This window comes from Callithrix jacchus, chromosome 11 (assembly GCF_049354715.1).
Source record: "Callithrix jacchus isolate 240 chromosome 11, calJac240_pri, whole genome shotgun sequence".
Classification (NCBI taxonomy): domain Eukaryota; kingdom Metazoa; phylum Chordata; class Mammalia; order Primates; family Cebidae; genus Callithrix; species Callithrix jacchus.
The window spans coordinates 96,541,119-96,557,033 of record NC_133512.1 but is presented as its reverse complement, the minus strand read 5'-3'; the positions used below and the strand labels follow the sequence as shown (position 1 = coordinate 96,557,033).

The window sequence follows — 15,915 nt, the reverse complement described above, 5'->3', positions numbered from 1 at the left end:
TCCAAACTATTTTTAAAGTATCTAATCTGTTGTGAGTCACAGACTATGGCGCTGCTAGTTTACCATTTCTGGGCAGATAGCTTTAACATCCAGACCTTGTGAGGCTGTAACTTGATGTTCAGAATGCAGACAGGAATATAAAAACGGTGGTGCATATAAAATCTTTCACTGTTGCTTAATGTCAAGGGGTTTGAGATATTTCCAGATTTTTTTAAGTGCCTTTCTATCTTTGAAAGAAAAGGTAATTATTTCACATAATAACCTTGAAAGATTGGTCAGCGATTTTCTTCCAAACATTCATAATAGGAGGACTAGGGGTCTTGGAGACTGACTGAATGGCAAAAGACAGTCTTTTTCTTTTGAGACACAGTTGCACTCTGTCACCCAGGCTGGAATGCAACGGTGTGGCCTTGGCTCACTGCAACCTCCACCTCCTGTGTTCAAGCAATTCTCTTGCCTCAGTGTCCCGAATAGCTGGGATTTCAGGTGCATGCCACCACACCCAGCTAATTTTGTATTTTTAGTAGAGACAGGATTTCACCATTTTGGCCAGGCTGGTCTCGAACTACTGACCTTGTGATCTGCCCACCTCAGCCTCCCAAGGTGCTGGGATTACAGGTGTGAGCCACCGCACCCAGCCAAGACAGTCCATTTTTAAAAACAACCCGAAGCTCCTGAGTTTATTATCCATCGCTCAATTCACTGAGTTATGCCACCTCCCCTGACACTGGATGAAACAAGTATGAGTTATCTACTGATCCATCATAAATCACCCAAAACTCAGTGGCTTAAGACAACAATAATTTATTATTTGTTATGGACTGAATTTATGTGTTATGTATTTCCCTGAAATTCATATGCTGGATCCCTAACCTCCAATGTGACGGTGTTTGGAGACAGAGCCTTTAAAGAGGTAATTAAGTGAGGTCATAGGGTGGCCCTAGTCCACTAAGACTTGCGTCCTTATAAGAAGCGGAAGGGATGCTAAGGATAAGTGCACACAGAGAAATGGCCACATGAGAGCACCGTGATGCCTCTGTAAGCCAACCAGGGAGAGAGGCCTCAGGAGAAACCAAACCTGCCAGCACCTTGATCTTGGACTTCCAGCCGTCAGAACTGTGACACGTCACTTGTGTTGTTAAGCCGCCTGGTCTGTGGTATTGTTATGACAGCCCCAGCAAATGAATACAGTATCTCTTGTGGTTTCCACGGGTCAGGAATTCATGACCAGTTCAGTTGGGCAGTCCTGGTTCACAGTCTTTCATGAGGTCTCTCAGTGGGGTATGGCTGGGGCTGCCAAATCTGAAGGCTTGACTGGGGCTAGATGATCCACTTCCCTGGTATGCCCTCCCACGGCTGGCAAGCTGGTGATGGCTGTTGGCAAGGGGCCTTAGTTCCTCCCTGCCTGGGCCTAATGAAACTTCCTCATTCAGTCCTAACCGACCATCCTGCAGCCTTCTCTTCAGTTTAATTATATATTAAATATGTAATGAGAAGAAATAGGACGGCCTTTATTTTCTCCTGTCAGGATTTTGGTATAAATTTAAAAATGAAAGGGAGAAAAATTCCACATATTTTCCAGGGTGCACTACCCAGATCCCCTTTCAGAAAGGAAGGATATTTCCCCAGCTGTTGAGAATTCTGCCAACTGACAACCTTCAACTATTAGCCAGGATTGCCCTTGGCTGAAGGGAGTTGCCTAGCCCAAGGTCAGCCCCCTGCCCAGGACAGCTGTCATCTACTGACTGGCTGTGTCAGGGTAGAAAGGTCTGGTTTCTTTGCACCAGCCTGGGACAACTCTGATGAGCCACCCCAGCTTAGCCCTCCCTGTGGGTTAGCTGAGGCCTTTCGTGAGATTGTAATGCATCACCACCTCACCCTCCACCCAATCTTCCTACCTCCCCTTCTCCCGCAGGTGTCAATCCTGAGAGCACTTCCTGATAAACATCCTGCACACCAATCTCTTCCTACAGTCTATATCTCAGGGGATGCAAACTCTAACAATCAACTTTACAGGAATATTATTCTCAGAGCTGTCAACCATCTAAATATAGCCAAATGAACCTCCAGAGTCTATCTAGTACATCATGTGTTCAACGGCAGACCTAGCTGTCGAAACCAAGTGATAAGGTGGATTGTCTTGGGAGAAACAGAGCTGTGCCCAATCCTTCACTTCCTCCTGCATCCACTCCCTCCGTAATGTGACTGGCGCTTCGGCCTCGTTTTGTTGGCCAAAGCAAATCATAAGGCCAACCCAGATTCGGGGAGGAGGAAACAGATTCTACCTTGGATAGCGGGAGCTACGGTGTGCCTGTTCTGAGCTCAGGCCTCAAGGAACCTTGGCTGTCTTGGAACCCTGTCACAACCATTTGTGAGACCATGTGGAATTGAGACAAGCTAGCTGTTCCTGCTGAGGTCACTGGTCCAGCCAGTCCCCAAGTAACCTGGTAGGTGACCAATGATGTAGTATGAATAGGCACAGTAGAGACCAGAAGAAGGCCCAACCCAAATTGCTGACCCACAGAAGTGTGAGTTAAGTAGATGGTGGATGTGTTAAGTTTTGGGGAGGTTATTGCTAGGCAGTGAGAGAATAACTGATGTAGTACCAGCACGGTTTGGATGCAGTTTGTTCCTGTCAAAATCCATGTTACAATTTGGTTCCCCACTGTGGTTGTGTTGAGAGGAGGCGCCCAGGGGGAGATTTAGGCCATGGGGGCAGATCCCTCATGAATAGAGATTAATACCCTGCTGCCAGGGTGAGTTTGTATTCTCACAGAATGAATTAGTTCCCTTGAGAGCAGGTTCTTAAAAAGTGCCTGTTGGCTGGGTGCAGTGGCTCATGCCTGTAATCCCAGCACTTTGGGAGGCCAAGGTGGGCAGATCACAAGGTCAGGAGATCGAGACCACCCTGGCCATGGTGAAACCCCGTCTCTACTAAAATACAAAAAATTAGCCAGGTGTGATGGTGCATGCCTGTAGTCCCAGCTACTGAGCAGGCTCAGGCAGGGGAATTGTTTGAATCCGGGAAACAGAGGTTGCAGTGAGCCAAGATCGTCACTGCACTCCAACCTGGCAACAGAGCAAGACTCTGTCTCCAAAAAAAAAAAAAGTGACTGTCTTCCTCAGTTTTTCTCTCTTGCCAGGTAATCTCTTTGCACACGTCTACTCTCTTTCTGCTTTCCACGTGTGGAAGAGGCATGAGGCCTTCCAGATGCAGCTGCTCCATCTTGAGTTTTCCAGCCCCCAGAATCATGAGTCAATTAAACCTCTTTTCTTTATAAATTACCCAGCCTCAGGTACAGTTACAGCAACATTAAACAGACTAACACAGTACCCAGATCTACTGGATACATGAATCAGCTGGCAAAAGAAGAGCATGGAGAATTCAGACTGTAGGAGATGCCCTGGATTCATTTTAATGGGCTCTGGAGCACCCACTGCTGCAGGGCCTGCTGCTGATTGTACAGCCTTTTCAGCAGGACTGTTCCCGGGTGACTGAAGCCACCTCAGCTGGAAATGCATCTTCCTTGTCCTGGGACATCCTATCACTACAGGCGGTCCTGTGTAAGGGCACAAAAGTCCAGCTGTCTTGCCTCAAGGTAGGACAAATTCTGGTGCAACTGGCAGCACAGATCCCCTCTCCTGTCATCAGGCTGAGAGTGGATCTCATCTGAAACCGCATCTTTGCTCAGCTTCTTCTTTTCTCTCACCCTCTTATAGGTTCCTTCTGAGAGCACTCCCTTAATAAACAAACTTGCTCCTGAAACCCCAGAGGTTTTCAGAGTCTGGAGCTCAGACTCTGCTTCCAGTAACTCAAAAGTGAATTCCTAGGAGAAAAAGTGGGGAGCATGGGAGCAACTGTGGTGGAAGGACACTGGAAAAGCACTGATCACCCTAACGCCTTTGCAGTGGAAATTTTCAAATCAATAGAAGATGACTCTCCCATTGGTTCAAGACAAATATCTCCATTGCAAGCATCTGATGTGCCCCCACTGCCTATAAGGAAACACTCCTTATCTTTGTAAGACTGGGCATGACACGTTCTTTTCTCATATCTTTAATTTCTCCCTCCACTCACTCTTTCCCCAGCAGGGTTTGAGTCTATCCCTCTTTGTAGAAGATGCCTCACCTCCATTCTCTAGTCACAGCCCCTGGGCTCTCCCTCGAATGAGGATACTTGAGCTCTCTACTCTAGAGGTCACCACTTCTCTATCCCTTGGTCATCAACCCACATTATATTGCTTCTGCTGTTGACCATGTCACTGACAGTATCCTTGCTGAAGTCACAGCGACCTCAGTCCTTATGTTCCGCAGCCAATTGGCTATATTTGATGTCACCAACCACTCTTTCTTAGTGCATGAAACACGATGACACACGTTCCCTTTGCTTCTGTGATGCTGTTTCCACTTGGTTTTCTGCTTACTTTCCAGGCGATTCAGAATCCTTTTCTTTCGACTGTCCCTTAGATGTCCACGTGCTTTCTGATTCTCTTTTCACCTGCCATACATTCCTATGGATTCTTTCACCTACTATTACAGCACCAATTGCCACTTATATTTGAATGATTTTCAAATTGAAGTTCCTGCTCCAGACTCAATATCCACTTGCCTTTTGGGCACCTCCACTGAAATGTGCCACAGGCACCTTATTGGACTACCACCACCTGCGCACACACCCGCATATGTGCCTGCATGCACACACACCTGCATATACACACACATCTGTGCACACACCTACATGTGTACACACCGCTGCACACCCACATGCGCACACGCTGCATGCACACACCTGCATGTGCACAGACCTGCATGCAGACACACCTATGCACACACCTGCATGCACACACATCCACACACACCTGCATGCACACACACCTGCATATACACACACATCTGTGCATACACCGACATGTGCACATACTCCCACATGCACACACACCTGCATATACACACATCTGTGCACACACCTACATGTGCACACACTCCCACATGCACACACCTGTATGTGTACACACAGCTGCAAACCCACATGTGCACATGCTTGTATGCACACTGCATGCACACACCTGCATGTGCACAGACCTGCATGCAGATACACCTATGCACACACTTGCATGCACACACATCCACACACACCTGCATGCACTCACACCTGCATCCACACACACACTTGCCGGCACACACACCTGCATGCACACACCTGTGCACACACACCTGCATCCACACACACTGCATGCACACACACCTGCATGTATGCCCACACACACCCACACACACGCACTCACATATATACACCCTGCTCCTCCCCTCCCCCCCCCCGCCGTTCCCCACCCCCACAGCTGGAACTATCATCCATCCACTTTCCAAGGCAAAACCTTTGGAATCACCCTTGATTTGTCTCCTTCCCCTTCAATTAATCAACCACTACATTCCAAATTCCTTTCAATTTTACTTCCAAAATGGCCCTTTACTTTTAAACACGATTCCACGTCTTTCTGCCTTCAGCTGCCACCAGGCTGGACTGTTCCACACTGCATCTAGTCCGGGCTCCTGTTCTAACCACATCCAGTCCAATTTCCATCCCAGTCAGGGAATCATCCTAAAATGCCAAACTGATTATTGCTCTTCCCTGCTGAAAACAATTTTGACTTCCTTTGGAATCAGCTCTTCCACTCACCACGATAGGATGGGCTTTCCTCCCACAGTATCAGAACGGGCTCTATCACACTCCATTGTAATGCATTACTTGTCTGTTCTCCCCAAAGAAACAAAAGCTCCTTCCTTTGTTTAATTACTATATATTCATTGACACCTTCCTGTGCACAATGCACGGGGCTGTTAATCAAGTGGTAAGTAAAGTAAACACTGTCCTTGTCCCATTAATAGGACTCACACATTTGTCATCCTATCACCCATGCTAGCACAGTTTTAGGCACATAAGTTGCTTAATAAGCATTTGCTGAATAAATACATAATAAAATGAGTGCTGTCAGCTGGGCGTGGTGGCTCATGCCTATAATCCCAGTACTTTGGGAGACCAAGGTGGGCAGATTCACCTGAGATTAGGAGTTTGAGACCAGCCTGGCCAACATGGCAAAATGCCATCTCAACTAAAAATACAAAAATTAGCTAGGTGTGGTGATGCATGGCTGTAGTCCCAGCTACTTGGAAGGCTGAGGCAGGAGAATTGCTTGAACCCAGGAGGCAGAAGTTGCTGTGAGCCGAGATCACACCACTGCACTGCAGCCTGGATGACAGAGCAAGACTTTATCTCAAAAAAATAAAAAGGAGTACTGTCTTCTAAAGACTAATTATCTCCATTCCTTTCCCTATTTTAGAATTAAATTCATGGGAAATGATTTTATTAAAATGATGTTCATGGTCGATGTTTATAGAAAGTGTCTTTTTATTCCAAAAAGCAGAGATAAATCATATCTAAATATTTCCAGCCCCATCAAAAGTCCTTAAGTAACTCACATTCCTCCATGGAGATTATCCTCATAGTGGAATTAACAAAATCAGCCAAGCTCCTAAGAAACTTAGCACATAAATTAAAGATACTCAATAAAATCCAATTATAAAGGAGCAGATTTCTGTGAACGTGAAACTACCACCCACCCCGCTGCCAGAACATAATGATATGTTCTCCGCATGCCAAACACATCTTCTCCCAAAAGATAACGACTGTTTTGGGTTGAACTGTGTCCTCTAAAAAGGTAGAGGTTCTAAGCCCTGGTACCTGTGGCCTTATTTGGAGGCAGGGTCTTTGCTGAGTAATCAGGTTAACCTGCTGTCAGGATGCCGAAAGCAGAAAGAGCTTGAGTCAAACCCGGCCACAGGCAGGCGAAGGCAGCCCTTGCAGGCCTGGGGGCTGAAACTTACAGGTGGGGCAAAGGGCTTGCTTACTGTCAGGTAACCGAAGGGGACATCCTCTTCCACTCCTTGAAACACATCCTTTCAAAATGTAAATGGGGAGCCTTGGGCCATCAGCCTAATTTTCAGAAGCTCAAATTACAGAACAATTGGAATCCTGACCAGATCACTCCTCTTTTACTTTTACTGCGGTAAAATACATATTTATAAAAGTTGTCATTTGAATTTTTTTTTTTTTTTTGAGAGAGAGTTTCGCTCTTGTTGCCCAGGCTGGAGTGCAGTGGCTCGATCTCGGCTCACCACAAGCTCTACCTCCCAGGTTCAAGTGATTCTCCTGCCTCAGCCTCCTGAGTAGCTAGGATTACAGGCATGTGCCACCACACCTGGCTACTTTTTTGTATTTTTAGTAGAGATGGGGTTTCTCCATGTTGGTCAGGCTGGTCTTGAACACCTGACCTCAGGTGATCTGCCCACCTCGGCCTCCCAGAGTGCTGGGATTACAGGCGTGAGCCAGCACCCCTGGCCTCGTTTGAACTATTTGAACGGTTCATTCAAACTGTCGTGTAGCCACCACCGCCATCCATTTCGAGAACTTTTTCATTTTTCCAAACTGAAATTCTGTCTCTGTAAAACGCTAACTCCTCTTTTCCCCTGCCCCAGCTCCTGGCACCCACCATTCTACCTTCTGTCTCTATTTGGTGACTCTAGGGACTCCTTTAAGTGGCACAATGTCCTGTGGTGCCTGGCTTATTTCACTCAGCGCCAGGTCCTCAGGGCCCCTCTGTGTCACTGCCTGTGTCCGGACTCCCTTCCTTTTTAAGGCTGGGTGCTGTTCCTCGGTCTGTATACGCCACATTTGTTCATCCGTTCATGACATCTGGATCGTTGTGGAAATCTAGCTCGACTGCACACTCCTGCTGTCAGCTGTATGCTGGGAACAGGCTGGTGCTCCGGGTCTCTTGCTAAGTATGGGACACAGCTGAGCATACTCACTCCCTCTCTGGCCCCAGGACACACCCTCTCTGAGCACTGTAGCAAGCCTGGAAGGACCTACACTTGTCGGCCTTGACCGAGGGCTGCCTGGTTGTGTGGAGTATAAACATCTGGGTTGTAAAGAGTTAAGAACATTGCTTTATTGCTATACTCCTGGGGAAGAAGCTGACAGCGAACCCAGTGCACCCCCTGGATTCTCTTTCATTTAAGCCGGGAAGGCTCGGGGCTTGTCCCCAGAACAAAGCTGCTGCATGAAACATCAGGGACTCATGGAAGAAGCTGCGTCTGTGTCTGCCACCATCGCGTCAAATGATCTAAAACAAATTGGGGTTTTCTCGTCAAACCACTGGCTCTTCTTAAATGGGGTTATTCAAATCAATGATCACGAGTCAATCCTAACTTTCTTTTCCAGAATGTCCCCCCTTCCCTGTCCCATAATGTAAACACTGACAGTACTCCAGGCTCAGCTCAGCGGGTGACACACTTTGAAACCATCAGCGCCCTTCTCCAACCAGCAGCAGGTTTCCGGTTTCTCCCTCCTGCAGGGCCCACCATGCCACTCATTATCCCAGCCAAAGCACTTTCCCCGTTTACTGAGCTGTGTCGCCCCAGTACCGTGCAGTTCCCGATCAGATTGTAAGCTCGAGAAGGCAGGAACAATACCTTGCAGTTCAGCCTGTGGCACCTAAGACAATACTTTGCTGCACCCACGTTTAATAAAATAATTGAATGAACAAGAAGAATAGGAATGGCATGTTCTGAGCATGGCAACACATCCTCTCCTAAAGCATAACAACCGCTACAGATTGAAATGTGTCCCCTAAAGAGAGAGGTTGAAGTTCCAAGCCCCCGTACCTCTGAATGTGACCTCTGGAAACAGGGTCTTTGCAGATACAATCAGGTTAAGATGATAGGGGTGGGCCCTCATCTAGTACAGCTTGTGTTCTTTCTTTATTTTTTTTTTTGAGACAATGTCTTGCTCTGTCACCCAGGCTGGAGTGCAGTGGTGCAATCTCAGCTCACTGCAACTGCCACCTCCTGGGTTCCAGCGATTCTCGTGCCTCAGCCTCCTAAGTAGCTGGGACTACAGGCACAAGCCACCATGGCTGGCTTAATTTGTTGTAGTTTTAGCAGAGACAGTTTCACCATGTTGGCCAGGCTGGCTGGCCCACCCGCCTCGGCCTTCCGAAGTGCTGGGATTACAGGTGTGAGCCACTGCACACGGCCAGACTCTAAGTCTTAAACCTCTAGAATAACACTTCTGTTTTACGTTTTTCGTTGCTTTACCTACGACATTTTATGAATACTGTAGTACCGCAATCAAGGTAAATTCAAATAAAGCTTTCAGGGAATGATTTTTAAGAAAAAGCCCAGGGGGAAAAAAACCTCTTCCTGGTCACCTAGTCACGTTCCAGATGTTACCATTTTTCTTTTCTTTTCTTTTTTGAGACAGTCTGCTCTGTTGCCCAGGGGCTGGAATGCAGTGTCGTGATCTCAGTTCACTGCAGCGTCTGCCTCTTGGGTTCAAGCAATTCTTGTGCCTCAGCCTCCTGAGTAGCTGGGATTACAGGTGCACACCACCACACCCAGACAATTTTCGTAGTTTTGGTAGAGATGGCATTTTGCCATGTTGGCCAGGCTGGTCTTGAACTCCTGGCCTCAAGTGATCTGCCTGCCTTGGCCTCCCAAAGTGCTGGGACTACAGGCGTGAGTAACCACACCTAGCCATTTTTCGCTTATTTCCCCTTGCTATTGTGCCCACATTTCTCCCTCAGCCTGTGATTTGTGATACAATGTCCTGAAGACGTTGGGAGCACACGGCCTCGGCGTTGGCTGTGGACAGACTGTTAGGCTTGGGGCAATAACCACTCTGCCCTCCCTTGGCCACCCGGCAGCCCCACCCACAGAGGGGCCCAAACTTACGGCTTTGCAGGGAGCATAGTGTGTCGGTGATGCCAGTGGAGGCCTGGTCGGGCTCTGGAAGGAGGACGGGCAGAACCTCTGCCCCATGTCTGGAGGGGAAGAGGAGGCATAGATGCGATTCTCCAACCGTTCAGGCTCATGCTTATAGGACTCGAGGGGAAATGTGTGCTGCTTGGTCACTTGCGTGGGTGTGGACGGAGAGGAGGAGAGGCCGGAGGCTGCAGAAGAAACACCAAGGGGTGGTTAGAAGTCTGGCCTCTAGGAGGGGACACCAGGGGTGGTCAGAGGTCTGGCCTCTAGGAGGGGAGACCGGGGGTGGTCAGAGGTCCAGCCTCCAGGAAGGGACATCGGGGTGGTTAGAGGTCTGGCCTCTAGGAGGGGACGGACACCAGAGGTGATCAGAGGTCTGGCCTCCAGGAAGGGACATCGGGGGTGGTTAGAGGTCCAGCCTCCAGGAAGGGACATTAGGTGGTTAGAGGTCTGGCCTCCAGGAAGGGACATCAGGTGGTTAGAGGTCCAGCCTCCAGGAAGGGACATCAGGTGGTTAGAGGTCCGGCCATGGCAGAGGGAGACTCACCATTCCCAGTGCCCAAAACCTCAAATGGCAAGAAGCTCAATTATTCTGAACATTGAGGAAAAGCTTTAAAAACCAACTTCTAGTCTCTTAGAATCAGCTGTGTCCAGAAATGCCTCACTATCCACCCTCAGTTGTGGGCAGTGTCCCCTCATAGGGAAGTGAGTGCTCACACAGTCCCGAGTTATCTGGTGAATGTTACACGCACTCCAAATGCTGTTTCCCTCCATTCAGCCAAATATTGTTTGACCACCTCTCCTTCCTTCCCCAGCATGGTGCCAAGAGCAAACGCAGTGGTGCCATATTTTTTGAGGTAAGACATGGGGAAGTTCACAAAGTGTGCAGTGGAGACACAGACCAATATTACAAAAGCCACAGGACCATGTACCTGAAGAGTGGGATGGATGGGATGGGATGGGACAGGATGGGGTGGGATGGATGGGGGGGGGGATGGGATGGGATGGGATGAATGAGATGGGATGGATGGGATGGGATGAATGGGATATATGAGATGGGAGGGATGGGATGAGATGGATGGGATGGATGGGATGGATGGGACAGATGGGATGGATGGGATGGGATAGGATATATGGGATGAGATAGGATGGGATGGGATATATGGGATGGGATGGGATGGGATAGATGGGATGGGATGGGATGGGATGGGATGGATGGGAGGGGAGGGGGGATGGGATGGGATGGAAGGGATGGGATGGGACAGACAGGACGGATGGGATGGGATGGGATGGGATGGGATGGGATGGAATGGGATGGATGGGACGGATGGGATGGATGGGACGGATGGGACGGATGGGATGGGAGGGGGGATGGGATGGGATGGGATGAATGGGATGGGATGGATGGGATGGGATGAATGGGATATATGAGATGGGAGAAATGGGATGGGATGGGATGGATGGGATGGAAGGGATGGGATGGGATGAGACAGATGGGACGGACAGGACAGATGGGATGGAATGGGACGGATGGGATGGATGGGATGGATGGGATGGGATGGATGGGATGGGATGAATGGGATATATGAGATGGGAGGGATGGGATGGGATGGGATGGATGGGATGGATGGGATGGAAGGGATGGGATGGGATGAGACGGATGGGACGGACAGGACGGATGGGATGGAATGGGATGGATGGGATGGAATGGGATATATGGGATGAGATAGGATGGGATGGGATATATGGGATGGGATGGGATGGGATATATGGGATGGGATGGATGGGATGGATGGGATGGATGGGATGGATGTGCTATTTCTACCATAACACGCAACATGAACATCACTACTATAAATTCCCAGTAGCAAGACTTCACCACAAAGATAAATACCCAAGAAGACTTCACGGCAAGGGAGGGACTGGAAAGGGGGCTAAGAAGTGAAACAGATTTAAACGGTGAGGAAAAGGGCGGGACAAATTCTGGGAGGGAAAATGGTGTCAGTGGAGGGTTGCAGGAAGACCGGAGACATACATTTTCCACAAGTGAAAGGCTGTCCACTTTGACTTATTTCTAACTAATGGCAGTAAGTCTGTTTTTTCCACAGTCTTATCTATGTAATCACTAAGTGGCGAGTGTACACCTTATCCATTACCACGGTGCATTTAAAAGCAGAGCCTGGAGACGCAGAGGCTTGTCAAGCAATCATGGCATGTCGCACAGGCAGAATGTGACCTTATTTGGAAACAGGGTCTTTAAGATCAATCAAGCCTAGATGAGGATTTGCTGGACTAGGGCGGGCCCTAATGCAATATGACTAGTGCCTTTATAAGAGGAGGAGAACAGACACAGAAACTGACACACAGAGGGGAGGCCACGTGCCGGCAGAGGCTGAGACTGGAGCAATGCAGCTGCAGCCAAGGGCGCTAGGGGTAGCTGGCAACCCCAGAAGCCAGGACGAGGCAAAGAGGAATCCTCCCTACAGTTTTCAGAGGGAGCGTGGTGCTGCCGACACTTCGATTTTGAACTTCTGCCTCCAGGACGCGGCTAGAGTATATTTTAGTTGTTTTAAGTCACTCAGTAGGTGGCAGTTTGTTATAACAGCCTGAGGACACTGATACAATGCATCAATTGTGTTCTAAGAGAAGCAGAATCTGGCTTTTGGTTTGATATCTCACATCTTTTCTTTTTAGACGAAGTTTTCACTCTTGTTGCCCAGGCTGGAGTGCATGATGTGATCTTGGTTCACTGCAACCTCCACCTCCCAGGTTCAAGTGATTCTCCTGCCTCAGCCTCCTTAGTAGCTGGGATTACAGGAACCCAACACCACGCCCAGCTAAATTTTTAAATATTTTTAGTAAAGACAGGGTTTCACCATGTTGGCCAGGCTGGCCTCGAACTCCTGACCTCAGGTGATCCACCCGCCTGAGCCTCCCAAAGCGCTGGGATTGCAGGAATGAGCCACCATACCCAGCCTCTGATATCTCACATCTTACAGGTAGAAAAATAAAATTTTAAAATTGATTTTGAATTATGCAAGTCAAACCAAAGATATCCGTAGACATGGCCTATTAAATCCAATGTAGCCTGGAGCTGCCTCCTCAAATATTTTAAGTTTGGCCTAGAAGGTTTTCTGTACATTGTGAAGGTAGAGCTGTAAACAGACCGTAGCCTGCACTTGTGCCAGTCACTGGGTTTTGGCCAATTCCACGGAGCCAAGTGTTGGAACCGTGTGCAAATAAGACAAATGCCGAGCTGTAACCGACCCGACTGTTTCTGTGCCTCACTTCCGTTTTCTGTGGTCACTTTCCTCTTTCTGTCCATAAATCTTCTTCCACCACATGGCTGTGCTGGGGTCTCTGAGTCCACCCTGCCTCGGAAGGCTGCTGGATTTGCAAATCGTTCATTGCTCACTTAAACTCCTTTAAATGTAACTCATCTGAAGTTTTCCTTTTACCAGGCTCAAGAGTGACCAGTCACTGCTTTGGTCTGGATGAGCCTGGGTCACTTACAGAGCTGCCTGCCTGGTCGCCTGCACCAGGAACCTCTGCTGAGCTCCTCCTCCCCACAGCGCGGAACCCATGGTGCCCCTCCTGCTCTGTCCTCTCCGGGAAGGACCGGTCCTACTGTCCCTCGTGTCACTGAACTAGCAAAGCCCTTTCACTGTCCTGTATGTTACCACTTAACGACAAACTGTTTAACCCTCACACCAAATATAAAAGTATGTAAGTCCCCTCTCCCCACCGAGATCTGCCATTTGTCTTGGCACTGGGGGTCCTGCTGCGCCCTCTGAATCCCATGGCACTCAGTGCCATCCTCAGCCAATCCCATGGCACTCAGTGCTGCCCTGAGCCAAGGGGTCTGGCAAATGTCTGCTGCCACCAGGCAAGCAACAGAAAGAGCAGCAAGGGGGCCGGCTCAAGGTCAGGGTGGATCTGTTCTCCCTCTCTGTGCTGGACAGTGGGGCACACGTTTTGTGTGTTGGGGAAGGTTTAGGAAGTCACCTATTAGATAAGGAGCACCTTTTTCCAGGGAGTCCCTCAGGAGACTGGGCGGAGTGAGTGGAGAGCCGCGCTGGAGGCCCCGGGCTGGACTCGGGAGGCAGCTCTGGGTAGAAGCAGGAGGTGATGGTTAGGACCCGAAAATTCAAATAGGAAAGGCCCTCACAACAAAGCCCCAAACTCTTTTGAAAAATAGAGGCCGGGTGCAGAGGCTTAAGCCTATAATCCTAGCACTCTGGGAGGCCGAGGCGTTGGATCATCTGAGGTCAGGAGTTCAAGACCAGTCTGACCAACATGGCAAAACCGCATCTCTACTAAAAATACAAAAAATTAGCCAGGTGTGGTGGCGTGTGTCTGTAGTCGCTGCCACTTGGGAGGCTGAGGCAGGAAAGTCACTTGAATCCAGGAGGTGGAGGTTGCAGTGAGCTGAGATTGCACCATTGCACTCCAGCCTGGGAAAGAGAGTAAAATTCTGTCTCAAAAAAGAAGAAAAATAAATCTTTTCCCCCAAAGTTCTTGAGAACAAAGCCCTGCTTTGGGGTGGGGCGGGGAGGAAGGAGAGGGAGAAGGAAGAGTGGGAAGATCCTGATGGGGTTTAGAAGCTCTTCAGAGATGGGGGTGCTCAGCAAGCAGGACCACGAAGGGGCTGCCCAGACATCCGGACCCTTCTCAGGGCCAGGCTCCAGCTGCTTGGCACCAAGAAATGGAGACAGCAGCCAGGTCTGGGGGAGGCCTGCCTGGGGCTTCTCACAGGGATCTGCAGGGCACAGAGCAAGGAAGGCCTATGTGCTATTCCATTTGTAGGGTGGGGTGCTGCCTGGGGCCTTAGACGCCAGGGTCATATCCTTCAGTGGTTCAGTCCCCAGGGGGCCCGTCCTGGTCCCTACAGTGCACCTAGGACAGGCTAGATCCTCTCCTGAGAGTCAAGAGGGAATGCTCTCCTCTGCCTCTCCCAGCTCCTTCCCCCACTGGACACAGAGCCCCTTCAGTGGCGCTTCCTGGGCGCTCTGTCCCTGCTTCTCGTAGGCACGTGCAGGGACCTGATGGGGCAGAGCTGAATAGGATGCAGAAGGGGGTATTTTAGGTTTGAAACATCCTCATGACCTGTGACAGCCCTGCAGGCAAACCCCTCTGGGAGGGTGGGGTTTTTGTGTGTAAAGGAAGGGGCCAGCTGCAGTGAGCTCTACCTCCTTCTCCAGAGATAATGGTGAAAAGTGCCCTTGTCTATTCCCAAGCAGGGCATGATCAAAACTAGCCCTGGCCAGGTGCGGTGGCTCATGCCAGTAACCCCAGCACCTTGGGCGGCTGAGGGAGGAGGATCACTTGAGACCAGCAGTTTGAGACCATCTAGGGCAACATAGCAAGACCCCGTCTGTACTCCCCCACGAAAAAAATGGCCAGATGTGGTGACATGTGCCTGTAGTCTCAGCTACATGGCGGGATCACTTGAGCCCAGGAGTTCAAGGCTGCAGTGAGCTAGGATCGCACCACTGCACTCCAGCCTGGGTGACAGGGCAGGACCCAGTGTCACAAAACGAAACATACCAAAACAAAATAAGCCCAAACAACACCCATGCAGACACTGGGCAAAGGCCAGAGGAAACAGGTATTCTGAGGTGCCTATCTTGGCAACACCTATGAAGACTACAAACAGGCAGGCTCCTGGACCCAGTGACTCCATTTCCGGGGCTTTCTTCCATAGACTCATTTGTGTAATTGCTAAGTGTCGAGTGTACAGCTTATTCATGATGATGGGGCTTTGAAAAGCAGAGCCTGGTGACGCAGAGGCTCGTCAAGAGGTTAAATAAATGATGGCCCATCCGCCCACAGGCGGCCTCCATCCCCTTCGGAGCATGACAGGGACCATCGTTCCTTTCATCTCCAAGATGGAGCGGTAAGTGGGGAGAGCCAACTGCAGAGCCATCTGGATCGAATGATACCATTTGCAGTTTCAAAAAAAGGAAAGAGAATATCTATATTCTGCCTGTCTGATGCTGCCGAGACTATCTCTGGCAGGTTCTGGAAACACTGGCTCCTCCAGGGAGGGAAACACCTGGTGGGAAAAGGTTCATCACATCCCCTTTTTGATTTTTT

The 15,915-nt window shown here is 49.5% G+C and overlaps 1 protein-coding gene across 23 annotated transcripts in view; it reads right to left on the bottom strand.

Annotated features, from left to right (window-relative positions):
• PRKAG2 (protein kinase AMP-activated non-catalytic subunit gamma 2) overlaps positions 1–15,915 on the bottom strand; it is a 337,838-nt gene that overhangs the window by 121,428 nt on the left and 200,495 nt on the right. For all 23 annotated transcript variants that reach the window (XM_035254336.3, XM_035254337.3, XM_078343436.1 and 20 more), the window contains one exon: positions 9,790–10,007. In XM_035254336.3, coding sequence (XP_035110227.3) covers positions 9,790–10,007 — 218 coding nt within the window. The remainder of the gene's footprint in view (positions 1–9,789; positions 10,008–15,915) is intronic.